Genomic DNA, 12,860 nt, shown 5'->3' on the forward strand with positions numbered 1-12,860 from the left:
AATAATTGCTGTTTACTGAACATGTGTCTCCTTGATCCCTTTAGTGGGAAAATGATTCCTTCTGAACTTGAGTCTTCCATCGTTACTGCTGAAAAAAAGGTATGAATACAAGGCCACAAATGTCAGAAAAATATCCCTGTATGTGAAATGTAGATTTCATGAAAGATCACTAAATGTGTTCAATATAGAAACATTACTCACGATTTTAGAAATTTTTCATCAACGATTTTAGATTTTTTCATCCCTGAATTTGGTTGAGGTGTGCTATCACAAAGCAAAGTTATTGCTGCAATGGATGGTTTGATGGTCCCACTTCTCCCTCTACAGGGGCTCGTTCCTTTCTACGTGAATGCGACAGCAGGCACCACGGTGTACGGAGCCTTTGATCCTCTCGACGCCGTGGCCGACATCTGCCAGAGACACACACTGTGGATGCATGTAGACGTAAGATGCCCCACCCCCTTCTCTCTCTCTCTCTCTCTCTCTCTCTCTCTGTTTCTCTCTCAAACAACATTAAGTAAGGAAACGTCTATCTTCCATTCATTATTCAGATCGCAGAAATGGATTTAGACGTTCTGACCAGCCTAGATAGGCTCCGCCTCAAATGGAAGATGACACTCATGACCGGCATGTGGAAAACATGTCTCAACTTAGCTGAATGTGGAGCGGTGATTCATGCTGCTGCTTCATTTTCCCAGGACAACAATTGTTACACACATTTGTTAAAGCTGTTCAACAAGAAAGAATAAGGGTTCGTGTGTTGTGGTGGCGACGTCTTCTTTGGCTGCACAAACACACAAACCAAGCAGAGTGAGCAGTTACCAGCGAATGGCTGTATATCAAACTATGTCCCACTAGCAGGGGTGAAAGTAGTTTTTATTTCTTGGTGGTACTATGATACAGGTTTAGTGCGGGCACGGATATTTCACTTAGCCTAATTATTTATTATTTATTTGTTTATTTACTGTATTATGTTCTACTTATCAGTAGCATTCACTAGGACTTCTTATCACTCTAGTATCACTCTTTAACCCACCTGTATCTGTATAAAAAACAGATACAGGTGGGTTTATTATCCTCCTGTTCCTTTCTCTTCTTCCTTTTCTGGCTTCCTGAAGCATAATTCCGCATCATGATGACTGGGGACCGACGAGGTTTTGTTTCTGTGCTCATGAGAGGGGGCCCCTGGAGGGGGGTCCCAATAACAGTGTCATTGCACTTTACTGTATTGACCATCAAAGGGGCCTCACACCGTTTGTCGTTGCATTTTATTGTTAACCAGTCGTTGTCTTGGGGCCCCGAGCATTTGCTTGTTTCGCTTGCCTCGTCGCGACGGGCCTGTGCGTGTGTCGTAATTTCTTCCCGGTACCACCACGGCCCACTAGTCATCTCATTTCAGAATCTTTGTTTAGAGATCTTGGAGATTCAGCAATTTTAATCAGTCTAGAACAGGCATGGGCCTTTTTTGATAATGGGACACAATATGTCGTCAAATTTGACAGATGGGCCAGGCCAGTAGCTGATACAAGGAGAGTGTGTGTGTGTGTGAAATAATATGAGAAGTAGACGCCATTACCGTATAGCCATTTCAAAGTTTGGTGTCAGTTTGGTTGTGGCAATTCTCAGGACAGATGTGAGGTGTTCATCAGTTCCTGTGGCGTGATTTGTCTCTGCTGGGAGACGAAGGTAGAGCCAAACACCAGCATCCTTTGTGCCATCCTCCCAATGACTCTGCTTGGTGAGCAGAGAACTCATCCAGGGAGTTGAACGTCGCCTTTAGGTCGGAGGCACATTGAAGACCGATCAGTTCCAATTGTAACCTGTTCATGGTCTTGTGACAGGGGAAATGACCCCAGCTTAAGAATTCTCCATGCCTTTTGTGCAAAGGATTGCTGTGTTTCTTCATATGTTGACGGGCTACTTCAGTGTCGCTTGTTTTGGGAAATGAGTCGATAATTTGTCTGAATTTTAAGCGTAAAGCTTAAAGGCTGTCACATTTCATGTTCACTTCTTTCATGTGTGTCTATAAAAGCAAAATCAAACGTCAAACTTCATCGCTCAGCTGGGGAATTGTCAGCTTTCCTGATTTATTCCAAAAATTAGCTAATTTCCCACAGTGTGGGAAAATTACATCTAGCTCAAGGTGTCCTCTTTTCCTCATCCTGGGTTCATTACAGCCGCCTGATGTCTTTTCCTGTTTGGTGATTCATCAGTGGCAACATTGGCCAGTTGACACCAAGGTATCTTCAGCCTCTGGATGACACCGGAAACACGGTCATACGTGTCCTCTCCCCGTGTGGAGCCTTTTTAGAGATGTATTTTTGATTTGAACTCCGTCCCTGCAGGCAGCGTGGGGGGGAGGCCTGCTGATGTCAGACAGGCACAAGATGAAACTACGGGGCATTGAAAGGTAACTAACTTCACTGAACCAACACCAAGTATGTTAACAACTGAATTATCTGAATTAAGCTTCAATAATAGAGCAAAGTAAATGATTGACTGAAACTATGGGCAAACAAATGGTGCCGTTTATTAATATGAGCGTAAAATACCAGTCAGTGAGTGTTGATTATTACATTTAAATGTTGGTTTTCCAGAGCCTGGTCTGTAACTTGGAATCCTCACAAGATGATGGGCGTCCCTCTGCAATGCTCTGTCATACTCGTCAAGAAAAGAGTAAGAAATGATCTGCTCGTCTTCAATTCAAGTGTCCATCAAGAAAAATCTTTTACGGCTATTCACTAAATGTTTTTCACTAGCGGCTGGCAAGTTCTGCAGCTTCAGGCAAGTCCTCGTCGGTCCACTATTGAAATCTAATAAATGGATTACCATGAAACTTTATAGACATTTCCCTGGCAAATCCCAGCTCATCAAAAAGGCATCTTGATTGATGGCCATATGTCCAAACTGTGGCGCTAAACAAGCTCCTCTCAGTTCGTTCCGCTCGTTACATGCTTAAAATGTAAAATGGAAGGTTGTTGGAACTCTACTGAGCACGTAGCTGTTGTGACCTTTTTTCCCTTGCAAGGAAATGAACGGAGAAAGACATTCTTATTTAACGATTGTCTGTGGGTTTTAGATGTAACGTGCGATACCTGTCAAAGGTTCCACCAAATAGCCTCTCTGGAGGATCCATCTAGAAACGTTTCCCTTTGTAAGATAAAAAAAAGTAGGGTGCCATGCACCAATATGTTCGTGTGAGCATTCTCCTTGTGTTTGATATTACAACCCGAAAAAAATCGCCTTAAATGTCTAAACTCCTGTAGTCTGAGCCCTCCTGGAGGCTGTGCATGTATGATTTACAGCTGTTACTTGTTTGTCTCTCTCCTCCCCAGGGTCTTTTACAGGAATGTAATGATTTCGGGGCAGAGTACCTTTTCCAGACAGACAAAACCTATGACGTGAGCTATGACACTGGAGATAAGAGCTTCCAGTGTGGACGACATGTTGATGTCTTTAAACTTTGGCTCATGTGGAAGGCAAAGGTATTCATAAAGATTTTTTAAGTACAAATATGCCTGGGAGCCGTTCAAATTGTAACACTATTTTGTATTAACTAATTGATATAGTTATAGGTTGGATTTGTATTCAATGAATAAATAAAATTAAAAAAGTGCTGCGTTCACACCAAAAGCCGACTCTTTACCGGCCCGACTAGTGGTGGTTATTTCGCTTCATTCACGTCGCGCTTTATGCGCACCTGGAAAGGGGCGTGGCTTATCTCCGTTACTTGTCTCCGTAAAGACAGTTATAATCATTTCCACTATCCACCATGGAAATAAGTAAACACAATTTCTGCTCTTTAATTGTTATGTGAATTACACAAACGTCGGAACCGCAAAGGGTGTTGTGTTTGGGCCCAGAGTTGAAATATTTCTTGTGCGGCCCATGGGTACAAACGAAACGTTTTTTGAGGGCCTCTAGGTGGCGCTCGCGGCCCTATGGTTCAGAATCACTGGTTTATCTGATGTTCCGATGTAACGAACCTATTTGGGATGTTGATATCCATCTCCATCCTTTGTCTGTTATATGCAGCGTAAAAAGATTTGAAACGGTGGAATACAATGTTATCAGGAGGGATAAAGAATCAGGGGACTAACATTGTTAGTAAAGCTATAAATAAAGGACTGACATCACAATTGAAAAAAAAAATCCACAAAGGAGGCTTGAACTAGAAGTTCACTTATTCTTCGTAAAAGGGGAAGCAGGTGTATTGTTCCCTGCAGAAGACCTGCGTAAGGCAGAGTAGCCAAAAGTGAACAAGCTTTTCTAAACAAAAGAAAGAAAACGTTCACAGCTCACACCAACGATCAGATGAGCGAATGACACATTGGGAGTGGCTTCATGACAATGGGTCTACTTTTGTTACATTTCTTAATTTTTGACTGATTACTCCTAATCAAACCTCAGCTAAGGCTTTGCGATGCTGGCGCATGAAGTAGTGCGTTGCGCTGGGAGTTGGAGATGCAAGGTTGTCAGTTCAAATCCCGGCTGCCCCATGTGCCACGTTGAATTGTCCCTGAGCAAGACACCTGACCCCTATATGCTCCCCAGGCAAAATGTAACATGGGTTATGATGCAATGCAAGTCGCTTTGGATAAAAGCGTCAGCTAAATGACATGTAATGTAATGTCTGTACCATGACTGTCACACTCAGGGCTCCGAGGGATTTGGATCTCAGGTGAACAAATGTTTGGAGAATGCGGAGTATCTGTATGATCAACTGCAAAGGAGGACGCACTTTGAACTGGTCTTAAAAAATAAGGTAAGGCTGCTGGTTACAGGTCACATTAAGGTTTGAATTTTAAACCATGGTCATTATGATGTCTAGGTGGTTTTAAATGAGCTCAACCAGTACATCTTATCATTGTAATCGTCCTAAAGGTGAACTCTAAGAACTGGTTAGAATTTGAGCCATGTCATCCTGTCTTTAAGTACCACTTGTAGCTGGGGAGGCAATAGTGAGTCACTAGGTGTGTCCATAGTCTAACATAAAAAAAAGGACAGTTGGCTCTGGGACCTCACAATGAAGTGTAAGATACATGGTGCATTTACGTTTTGATAGTTTGTTCAATGGATGAGGCCCTCAGTGTCAGAAACGAGGAAATGGCTCTGTTCAAAGGTCGGTCTCCCACCATGTACTCTCATGGCTGTGGGGCGGACTCAACGAAAAGATTTGTTTTCCCGTTTCTACCACCGTACACAGGGCGTACAGCGTCATCACAGCTAGCTAAAACAAACGTATGCCCAAACTGAAGATGAGAGGATTGCTGCTGACCAGCTGTCAGAGTTTCAGCAGTCTAGTGAAATTTCACATGTCTTCCTCCCTTTGAAGGACATAATAGAGGGGAAATTATGACTGCCAATGGTTTACATGCAACATGTTTAACTGATTTACATAACTACTGTATATACTGAAGACAATGACCCAACACTTCAAATTATCATGTACAGAATCTAAATAGACACTTTTTTAGTACTATTTAGTTGTTTTTAGTCCATTTAAATCCCCAACCAATTCTCACCAAGCATATTTTTCCTCTGCCTTTCACACAGCCAGAGCACAGCAATGTGTGTTTCTGGTACATCCCTCCAAGTCTGAGAAGCTTGCCACCTGGACCAGACAGAGACGCGAGACTCCATCAGGTTAGCAGCCAACATCCCTCAGTAACTGCCGGTGAACTGGTTTAAATGAGACTGAGCAGAAAAAGTTTGACTCTTGGTGTTTCTACAGGTGGCTCCTCGGATCAAAGGCAGGATGATGGAGAAGGGCTCAGTCATGATTGGCTATCAGCCTTTGGGGGATAAAGTCAATTTCTTTAGGTGCGTGTTCTCTAATCCAGCTACGCAGCAAGAGGACGTCGACTTCCTGCTGGAGGAGATTGCCCGGCTGGGCAATGACCTCTAATTTGATCACTTTGTCATGTTGAAGGAGATGCGTGCATTCTAACAGGACCATCATTTGACTGTGCCACGAGTAGTCGATCCAACAGTGTTAGAGGCAATTACTGAAAAATATGCTCTACAGCCTCGTAACATTACAGCTTTGCTGTCCTATAACAAAAATCACCCTTTGGCTGATAAACACATCTGATTTAATAAGCTTTTTCAGTAAGTCAAAATGAAGATTTCACTCAAGATCTGCTAGCTTTATAGTTCAGAGTTCAAAAATAGTCATTGGATCAGTTTAAAGAAACACGGTCCGGTTTGGTTTTAACTTTAGTGTACTACATTACGGATCAGTTTTAATGGGCCCTAATATTTTGTAGATTTAGATCACCAGTCTTTTTTTTTTTTTTTTTTTCCTTCCCAAAAAACAAACTTTCATCCCAAGCCCATTAGAGTTAGCAGTAGCCATGACGTCATCTAAAACATTGACGGCGATGGAGCCAAGTGCCACAGCCACTAAACAGACATTTAACACATGTTACAGCCAACTTAAATAACCCTATTTCATATTGCGTGCTTATTAGACCAAATATTCACACAAGCGGATTTGAAAGGCAGACCAAAATGACATTTGAATGAAAATTAAAATGTACTCAATGACTCAGTGGAAATTGATGTTCCTTCGCCATCAACATAACAATTAGCATCTCTGGACACAAACATTAATTCAACCAATTAGAGGTAATTTCTTCATTTCAAATTGAAGTTATGGTTTTCCTTTTAAAAACCAAATTGACATTCATAGTCCTCAGTACTTCTCCCCAGCTGGCTTAGAAAAGGCCCGATTTCAAGTAAAAGTTGTACTCAAAGTATAATTTAACAGCATATATGCTTAAGTCAGGAAATAAACGTAAAGATAAAATATCTATGTTTTGTACAAATGGGAAATTACTTATTCTGAATGAAGTGAAATTAAAAATTAACCAAACAGTAATATTTAAACCATTTATTAAATAGAATTACATTTAATTTAAATACATTTAAAACATTTAAGCAAATCATTAAAAACCAGAGATTTCTTGTAGCTTGCAGTCAGTGCAATGTGTGCCTTCCATTTCCACCTAGAAGCAAAAAAGTATTTAGGCAAAGCCAAATTTACATCCGAGGAGAACAGGGAATGTGTTTCGCCAGTGTAATTAAAATCCATTTGATAGACATTAGCACAAATTGCATCGACACCGAAATTAATGCAAATTATAAGCCAATGGATGAACTCAGAGAAATGGATCCGTTGGGAAAACGCAGGGATTGGCTATGTGTGGATTTTTCGTCAGCACCAACTCACTGAGTTCCCACCATATGTACATAAATCAAAGCACAGAAATCCATCCATTTTGGAATAAAAGCCGGCAAGATTAGTCAAGAGTTAAAGGCTCACCTTGGCGTTTCTTCATAGTATCAGTTGTAGGCTTCCTGTTGGCTGCCTTGCTTTTCTGTAGACAAGTTTTTTTTTTTTTAATAAGGTCATTGTTCTCCCAGCAGCATTGTTTCCGTTTTTAACAGTTAGTGCCATTTTTTCCCAGTTTAGTCAATTTGGAAACCATAAAATGTAGGTACTAGTGATACATTAGTCTTTGGTCCCTTTTCAGATGTGAAAGACAGGAAATTATCATCATCAGAATGTTGAATTTAGAACCAATTCAAATGTTTAAGTCCTGGTACGTTTTACTGTGATTAAACAGATATTTAAACACATTTCTCATTGACAAGATCTTCACATGCACCATATTCCAGGTTTGAAATAAAAAGTTCAGAATTAATTTTGTGACTGGGTCCAATATTATTTCTGTAACCAGTCAAGCCCAGTTGTGTTTTAGAATATTCATTGAACACTTTATTAATCACTTTTGAGGGGTGAATAACTCAAATTTAATATTACCTGGCCCTCTGTTCCTCCATTGATTTTTCTTCTGTTTTTTCCTGTATTGTCCCTTGTTGAAGCAGTCGGCCTGGCAATTGATTGCCTTCTTATCTATGAGAATACATTTTAAAGCGCTAAACCAATTTGTCAGAAGCAGTTTACATTAGTCACGATTGAATTTAGATAATCACCTGCACAGTTTAAACGATCCCTTCTGCCGGCTTCCACGTCGTTTTCCGCCTTCTTGCAATTACAATCCTGTAATTGGAGGCGGCACTGAATGCCACAGTCCACTAGATGTCCCTTTGACGGAGATACTTCGGCAATCTTTTGGTCTTCCAACGGGACGCACAGTTTCTCGTTATGCTGTTGGCCGACTTCATTCCGACAAGTGCCGTCCTCAGCCACATTTTTCACTCCTTTCTGGAGAATTATTTGGCCTATAGAGGACATTTCCTCCCCTGCCGCAGAGTTCAAGAGGAGCGTTCCTTCCTGCGCCGGTGAGCCGGAGGCGGTCCCCTGCTGTCCATTTACAAAGAGTGATTGCTGGTTTGGGCTTTGATTAGCCTCAGGTTCAGAAGACCTATTTTTATCCACATCCTCTTCAGTGGCGGTAGATGGCTCTACTTTGCTTGGCGGCAGGCAAGTCTGGGACGCAAAGGACTCCTTGTGTGAAGGATCTGTGCCATGGCCTTGCTTAGGTCTCTTAATTCCAGAAGCATCAATTTTACTCTTTGTTTCTGGCTTCTTTGGTAAACATCTCTTCCCAGCAGGGGTACTGAAAGTGAGCCAGCTGTCCGACATTAGATCAGAATCAGAAGAGGAACACCTGCGAGTCAGACTCTTCTGACCAGCTTTGACAACTGGGTTGTTCGGAGGTGACAGTCCACCATTTTCAGTTTCCTCAGTCATCTCAACGATTGCCTGATTCTCAAACGTGCTGTTCTGCATAAGCCACTCTTTAGTGGGGATAAAGGGTGCCAGAGATTCCACAGACCAAACAGACTCATTCATCTTTCTCCGATCACTATTTAGAGATATTTGATAGGGAACAATGTCTGCAGTCTCTTCGTGTAGATTTGTCCAGTTGCCATCGTCCTGCCCTATTGAATCACTTTGTGACTGTAGCCGTTCATCTCCATTGGGTGGGCACTTTTTAACTGGACCAACCATTCCCCACCAATCCCCATTTTCTCTGACGTACTCAGCTTTTTGTGCTTCATGAGCTGCTCTCATTTTGAGAATTTTAAAAAGGGTCGTACTGTCCCCTGAGCTCAAGTTACCTTCAGCATCATTAGCAAAAGTACCATCAGAAACTGATGGACCTTTTCTGGTCTCAGTTCGACTCTGGTAAACAGATTCTACATGATCTACTTCAGTTGAAAGATCATTTAGAGGCAGCTTCTCTGCCATCGACAGCATTGTACCACCTCCCCAACTCATCAGAACGTCAGGAATAGAGTCGCGTCTCTCTAGGACAACCTCCTCTTGTTTAGAAGAGCGACACACGTCTCTGCCAGGGGGAACCATCTCCAGCTCCATGTCTTTATGGCTCTGGCTCTTTTCTAGAGCTGCATTGATGTGCGCCTGGGCAGTCTTTGTGCCCTTTGGCTGGTGGATGTCAAAGCAGTGGTTGAGTGTGGCATTAGCACTGGTCTCTTTGACCTGGTTATCATTTCGGTCACTGCAGGGTACGTTATGGTTGTTGTCATCCTCAGCAGGGCCTTGTTTTTCAGAGGTGGAGCTCAAAGGTGAATTTGAGGCAGTACCACGCCCAGAATCTAAACTGACGACTGGGCTTTCCTCACTGTAGCTACCTGCACCTCTCCTTGTAGGTTCCGTTTGAACCTCAGAGTTCACAGTTTCTCGAACGTTGGTCATATAAGGCAGACGGACCCTGTGGGCCTGGTTAGGGTTTTGATAAGGTGCACTGGGAACGTGCACCTGGGGGTGCATGAAACGTCTGTAATCAACTGGTTGCATGTGAGTGTTGGGAAGAACGTAGGTTGGTGCCTCCATGTAGGGAGGAGGAGGAGGATGGAATGGGGGCATTACCATACCATAGCCTTGAGAGAAAAGATAAAAGGATAAACTCATTAACCAAGATGACAGTTTAAGTCCAATGATCACTACATGTCAGGCATATTGGGCAGTTAAAGGTTTGTACAGTTATTAGTCACCACTTGAATTAAACTGTACCATGTGGAAAATCAATTGTCTTTCATCTCAAATATGGCAATAGAAAAAAAGGGTTGTCAGTAAAAGGCCTAAATTCCAAATAAAGTACTACTAAACTTAAGCATAAAACTGCACAAAAACCTACCCATGCCTGGGAAGCCCGCAAACGGGTTATAGGAGAAGGGCATGGGCCACTGGTAGTGGAGGAAATGTGGTGGGGGTGGACCATGTACATAGAAGACAGGCCGGGCAGCCATGGGCTGTTGGAGATAGGATGAAAGTCCTGGATCTTGGCTGTGTAGTCCTGGGCCTTGGGGGTGAGAGGTTGGTCCACCGCTATTAATGCAAGTCTGCAAGTTCCCGCCAATAGGTCCTGGATGAGTTGGTCTGTTGACAGCCGGCATTGCTGCCATCTTCAAGCTACAGGAGGCGGCAGAGAGTTTTAGACCAGAGGTCTTGTCTGTGGAGACAAATTTAAATGGTTGTATTAGTCTTTAAATACACATTAACATTGCAGCGAACTGATCAATTGATGACATTATCTTTCAGTATGCAATACACATTGAGCTACAAGAGCTCACTCAAGCTGAGCACCAGTTCGCTCACAGCACCTTTCATGCAAATACGACAGCACAGGAACTAGCCAATCAGATCACGTTTATGTTCACGTCTAGAGCGTGAAGCTCAAAAATAAAAGATGGCGAAACTAAAATCTGTTGATTGGGGGTCCCTGCTCCATCTCGCCATCAGTTTGGGAGACTTTGGCCTGAAAGAACATTTCAGTCCTGTTTTAGACAGTTAGGCTTACAAATTGTCAGCTGGCCACTAGATTTGAGCAAACGGGGAATGCGTTTCATAGGACAATTTTCTGCACTGATTCGATATAGATACCCTAGACTTAGTCAAGCATTTAGTTACACATTAGCAGTGACTGTGCAAACATGTTATAGTCTGCGCTTCACATCAATGCAGGAAAACTGCAAAAAGGAATTTAACTAAGCAGACATATTTGCATTGCCCATGTTGCATTTAAACTAGATTTGGTTAGCAGGCTATGCAGTTAAAACATTGCATACTTGAGAGTTAATCCCCAGGCAAGGAGTTTCTTCACGGCCAAAGACCCTTGGATACACTTTTCACTTCCAGTTTCTTGTTATGGTCCATGTGTCAATCGGGTAAACATTGATTTTACTTGCACACTTCAATTGAAAATAGCCTAATCCCATCTCAAATGCTAAATACCAATGAAAATCTTTATGGCGAAGTGAACACTGACTTGTCTATACGAATGGATGAAAGAACCACTTAAATTTAAAAAAGGGGATATACAACTTTAAAAAAAAAAAAAAACTTACTCATTGCTTGGGTAGATACATTGACATATGAAACCACTAACTGAACAGAGACCATGCTGCTAGAAGAGTTTAAAAATGTAACATGTCAGTCAGATTTATCTCCACATCCTGCACCCTAAGCAGGCCCAGAATCCTCTTTGCAAAAGGTGCGCCATGTTTGTTTTCCGCTTGCAAAGCACAGCAGACTGGACGAGGACGTCTAGTGTCAAGGGTTGGGCAACGTCCCAAGTGAGGTTTCACCAGACTTTCCCTTTGTGCTACAATGGTTGGAGAACTATTGTCTGATACAAACAGAAACATGAATGGTCCCCACTAAAGCCAGCGGCGTCCGCTCTGTAATAAAGTAGAAACATGGTGGCCTGCTTCATGAAGAGAATTTGCTCAAAAAGGTAATGGTCCAATAAAACGCATGCAAGACAACACTTATTAGATACATAGTTCTGCCAATAGATGTCTCCAAAGTGAACACAATATTACTTTGCTGGGTGAGTGGCTAGAACATCATAAGACTAAAGCACGTTAACATGTTCTAGTAAAAACCCAAAGTAATAAGTACGAAGCTGAAAATAGTTACCCTTCAAGAAGACATGCCACAGCCATTTGTGAAAATATCTTGACATTATTTTTTAAATAAACACACAAACCAACCAGAAGAGTTTAATTGTTTAAATAATTAAATCTCTGAACCACCATTTGCCTTTTACCATTTCAAAAATTTAGGTTCCTAAAGTCAAACGGCTTTCTGTACTTAGGTCTTAATAGCGTGACGCTTTGATCTAAAATGGGGAGCAACAGGTAAACATTCAAGACAAGATTCAACTGAATCACCAATATCAATCAAATCATTTACATTTGCACTTTTTAGTGCTGAAAATGTCAAGTTACTTTACCTTGCTCGGAAACTGGTTTGTGAACAACACAGAGGGACGTAGAGTCTTATTGGGATCAGCTCACACTCCTGAGTTTAAGTAGTTGCTGATCAGTCACATGTGCACACCATCAACTGATTAGGGGCTCTGGAGCCATGAGGCAACACTGAAGCCTCCCGTACTGAGCCGCCCTCACACAAAAGAGGTCTCAGCTGGCTCTTTTCGTTTCAAGATGCCATCACACATTCGTCTGGATTTTGTTTATTTTTCTGTGCAATAGCCTCCCCACTTATAACTACAAATTAATTTTCCTAACTCAAAAGCTTCATTGTACAATCAAGCATTAAAAGCTCTTAAAGGTGAAGGCTAAGCATTCATTTCATAATTGACATGGTCACTCATGTGCAACACATATAGTGTCCTTTGTCCAACATAAATCAAAGGCAAGTTTGTGGATTCTTCTCATAATTTATTGGCCAACAAAACAAAATATACAATAAAAAAAAGAAAAATCCTGTTGTTTCAAAAGATGAACAGGTCTATATTCTTATTCTTTAACCCGATTCATTTTGGAACATGAATGCATCAACAAATTGTTTTGTATGTAATGTTCTCCAGACAAGATAACCTTGGGTATTAAAAATAACT

At 41.8% G+C, this 12,860-nt stretch overlaps 1 protein-coding gene, 1 long non-coding RNA gene and 1 other non-coding gene across 12 annotated transcripts in view; 1 reads left to right on the top strand and 2 right to left on the bottom strand.

Moving 5' to 3' along the window:
• Nucleotides 1-6,293, top strand: part of gad3 (glutamate decarboxylase 3) — a 29,786-nt gene extending 23,493 nt beyond the window's left edge. For all 9 annotated transcript variants that reach the window (XM_037458481.2, XM_037458480.2, XM_037458478.2 and 6 more), the window contains 8 exons: nt 45-99; nt 328-444; nt 2,346-2,410; nt 2,598-2,676; nt 3,336-3,485; nt 4,658-4,765; nt 5,557-5,646; nt 5,735-6,293. In XM_037458481.2, the coding sequence (XP_037314378.2) occupies nt 45-99; nt 328-444; nt 2,346-2,410; nt 2,598-2,676; nt 3,336-3,485; nt 4,658-4,765; nt 5,557-5,646; nt 5,735-5,908 (838 nt within the window). In that variant the 3' untranslated portion in view covers nt 5,909-6,293. The remainder of the gene's footprint in view (nt 1-44; nt 100-327; nt 445-2,345; nt 2,411-2,597; nt 2,677-3,335; nt 3,486-4,657; nt 4,766-5,556; nt 5,647-5,734) is intronic.
• A 587-nt stretch (nt 6,294-6,880) lies between these two features.
• Nucleotides 6,881-8,189, bottom strand: LOC119209270 (uncharacterized). Of its 2 annotated transcripts, XR_009942486.1 has the most exons (4): nt 8,002-8,189; nt 7,829-7,921; nt 7,328-7,382; nt 6,881-7,010 (listed from the first exon to the last, which is right to left on the bottom strand). It is a non-coding gene; the product is annotated as an uncharacterized LOC119209270 (transcript). The 2 variants fall into 2 exon arrangements; XR_009942487.1 differs by lacking the exon at nt 6,881-7,010 and having other exon boundaries at nt 7,311-7,382.
• A 1,556-nt stretch (nt 8,190-9,745) lies between these two features.
• LOC134105325 (uncharacterized) lies at nt 9,746-12,473 on the bottom strand. The gene is made up of 3 exons (XR_009942488.1): nt 12,234-12,473; nt 10,134-10,448; nt 9,746-9,876 (listed from the first exon to the last, which is right to left on the bottom strand). It is a non-coding gene; the product is annotated as an uncharacterized LOC134105325 (long non-coding RNA).
• Nucleotides 12,474-12,860: the final 387 nt, after the last annotated feature.

Source organism: Pungitius pungitius, chromosome 15 (assembly GCF_949316345.1).
Source record: "Pungitius pungitius chromosome 15, fPunPun2.1, whole genome shotgun sequence".
NCBI lineage: Eukaryota > Metazoa > Chordata > Actinopteri > Perciformes > Gasterosteidae > Pungitius > Pungitius pungitius.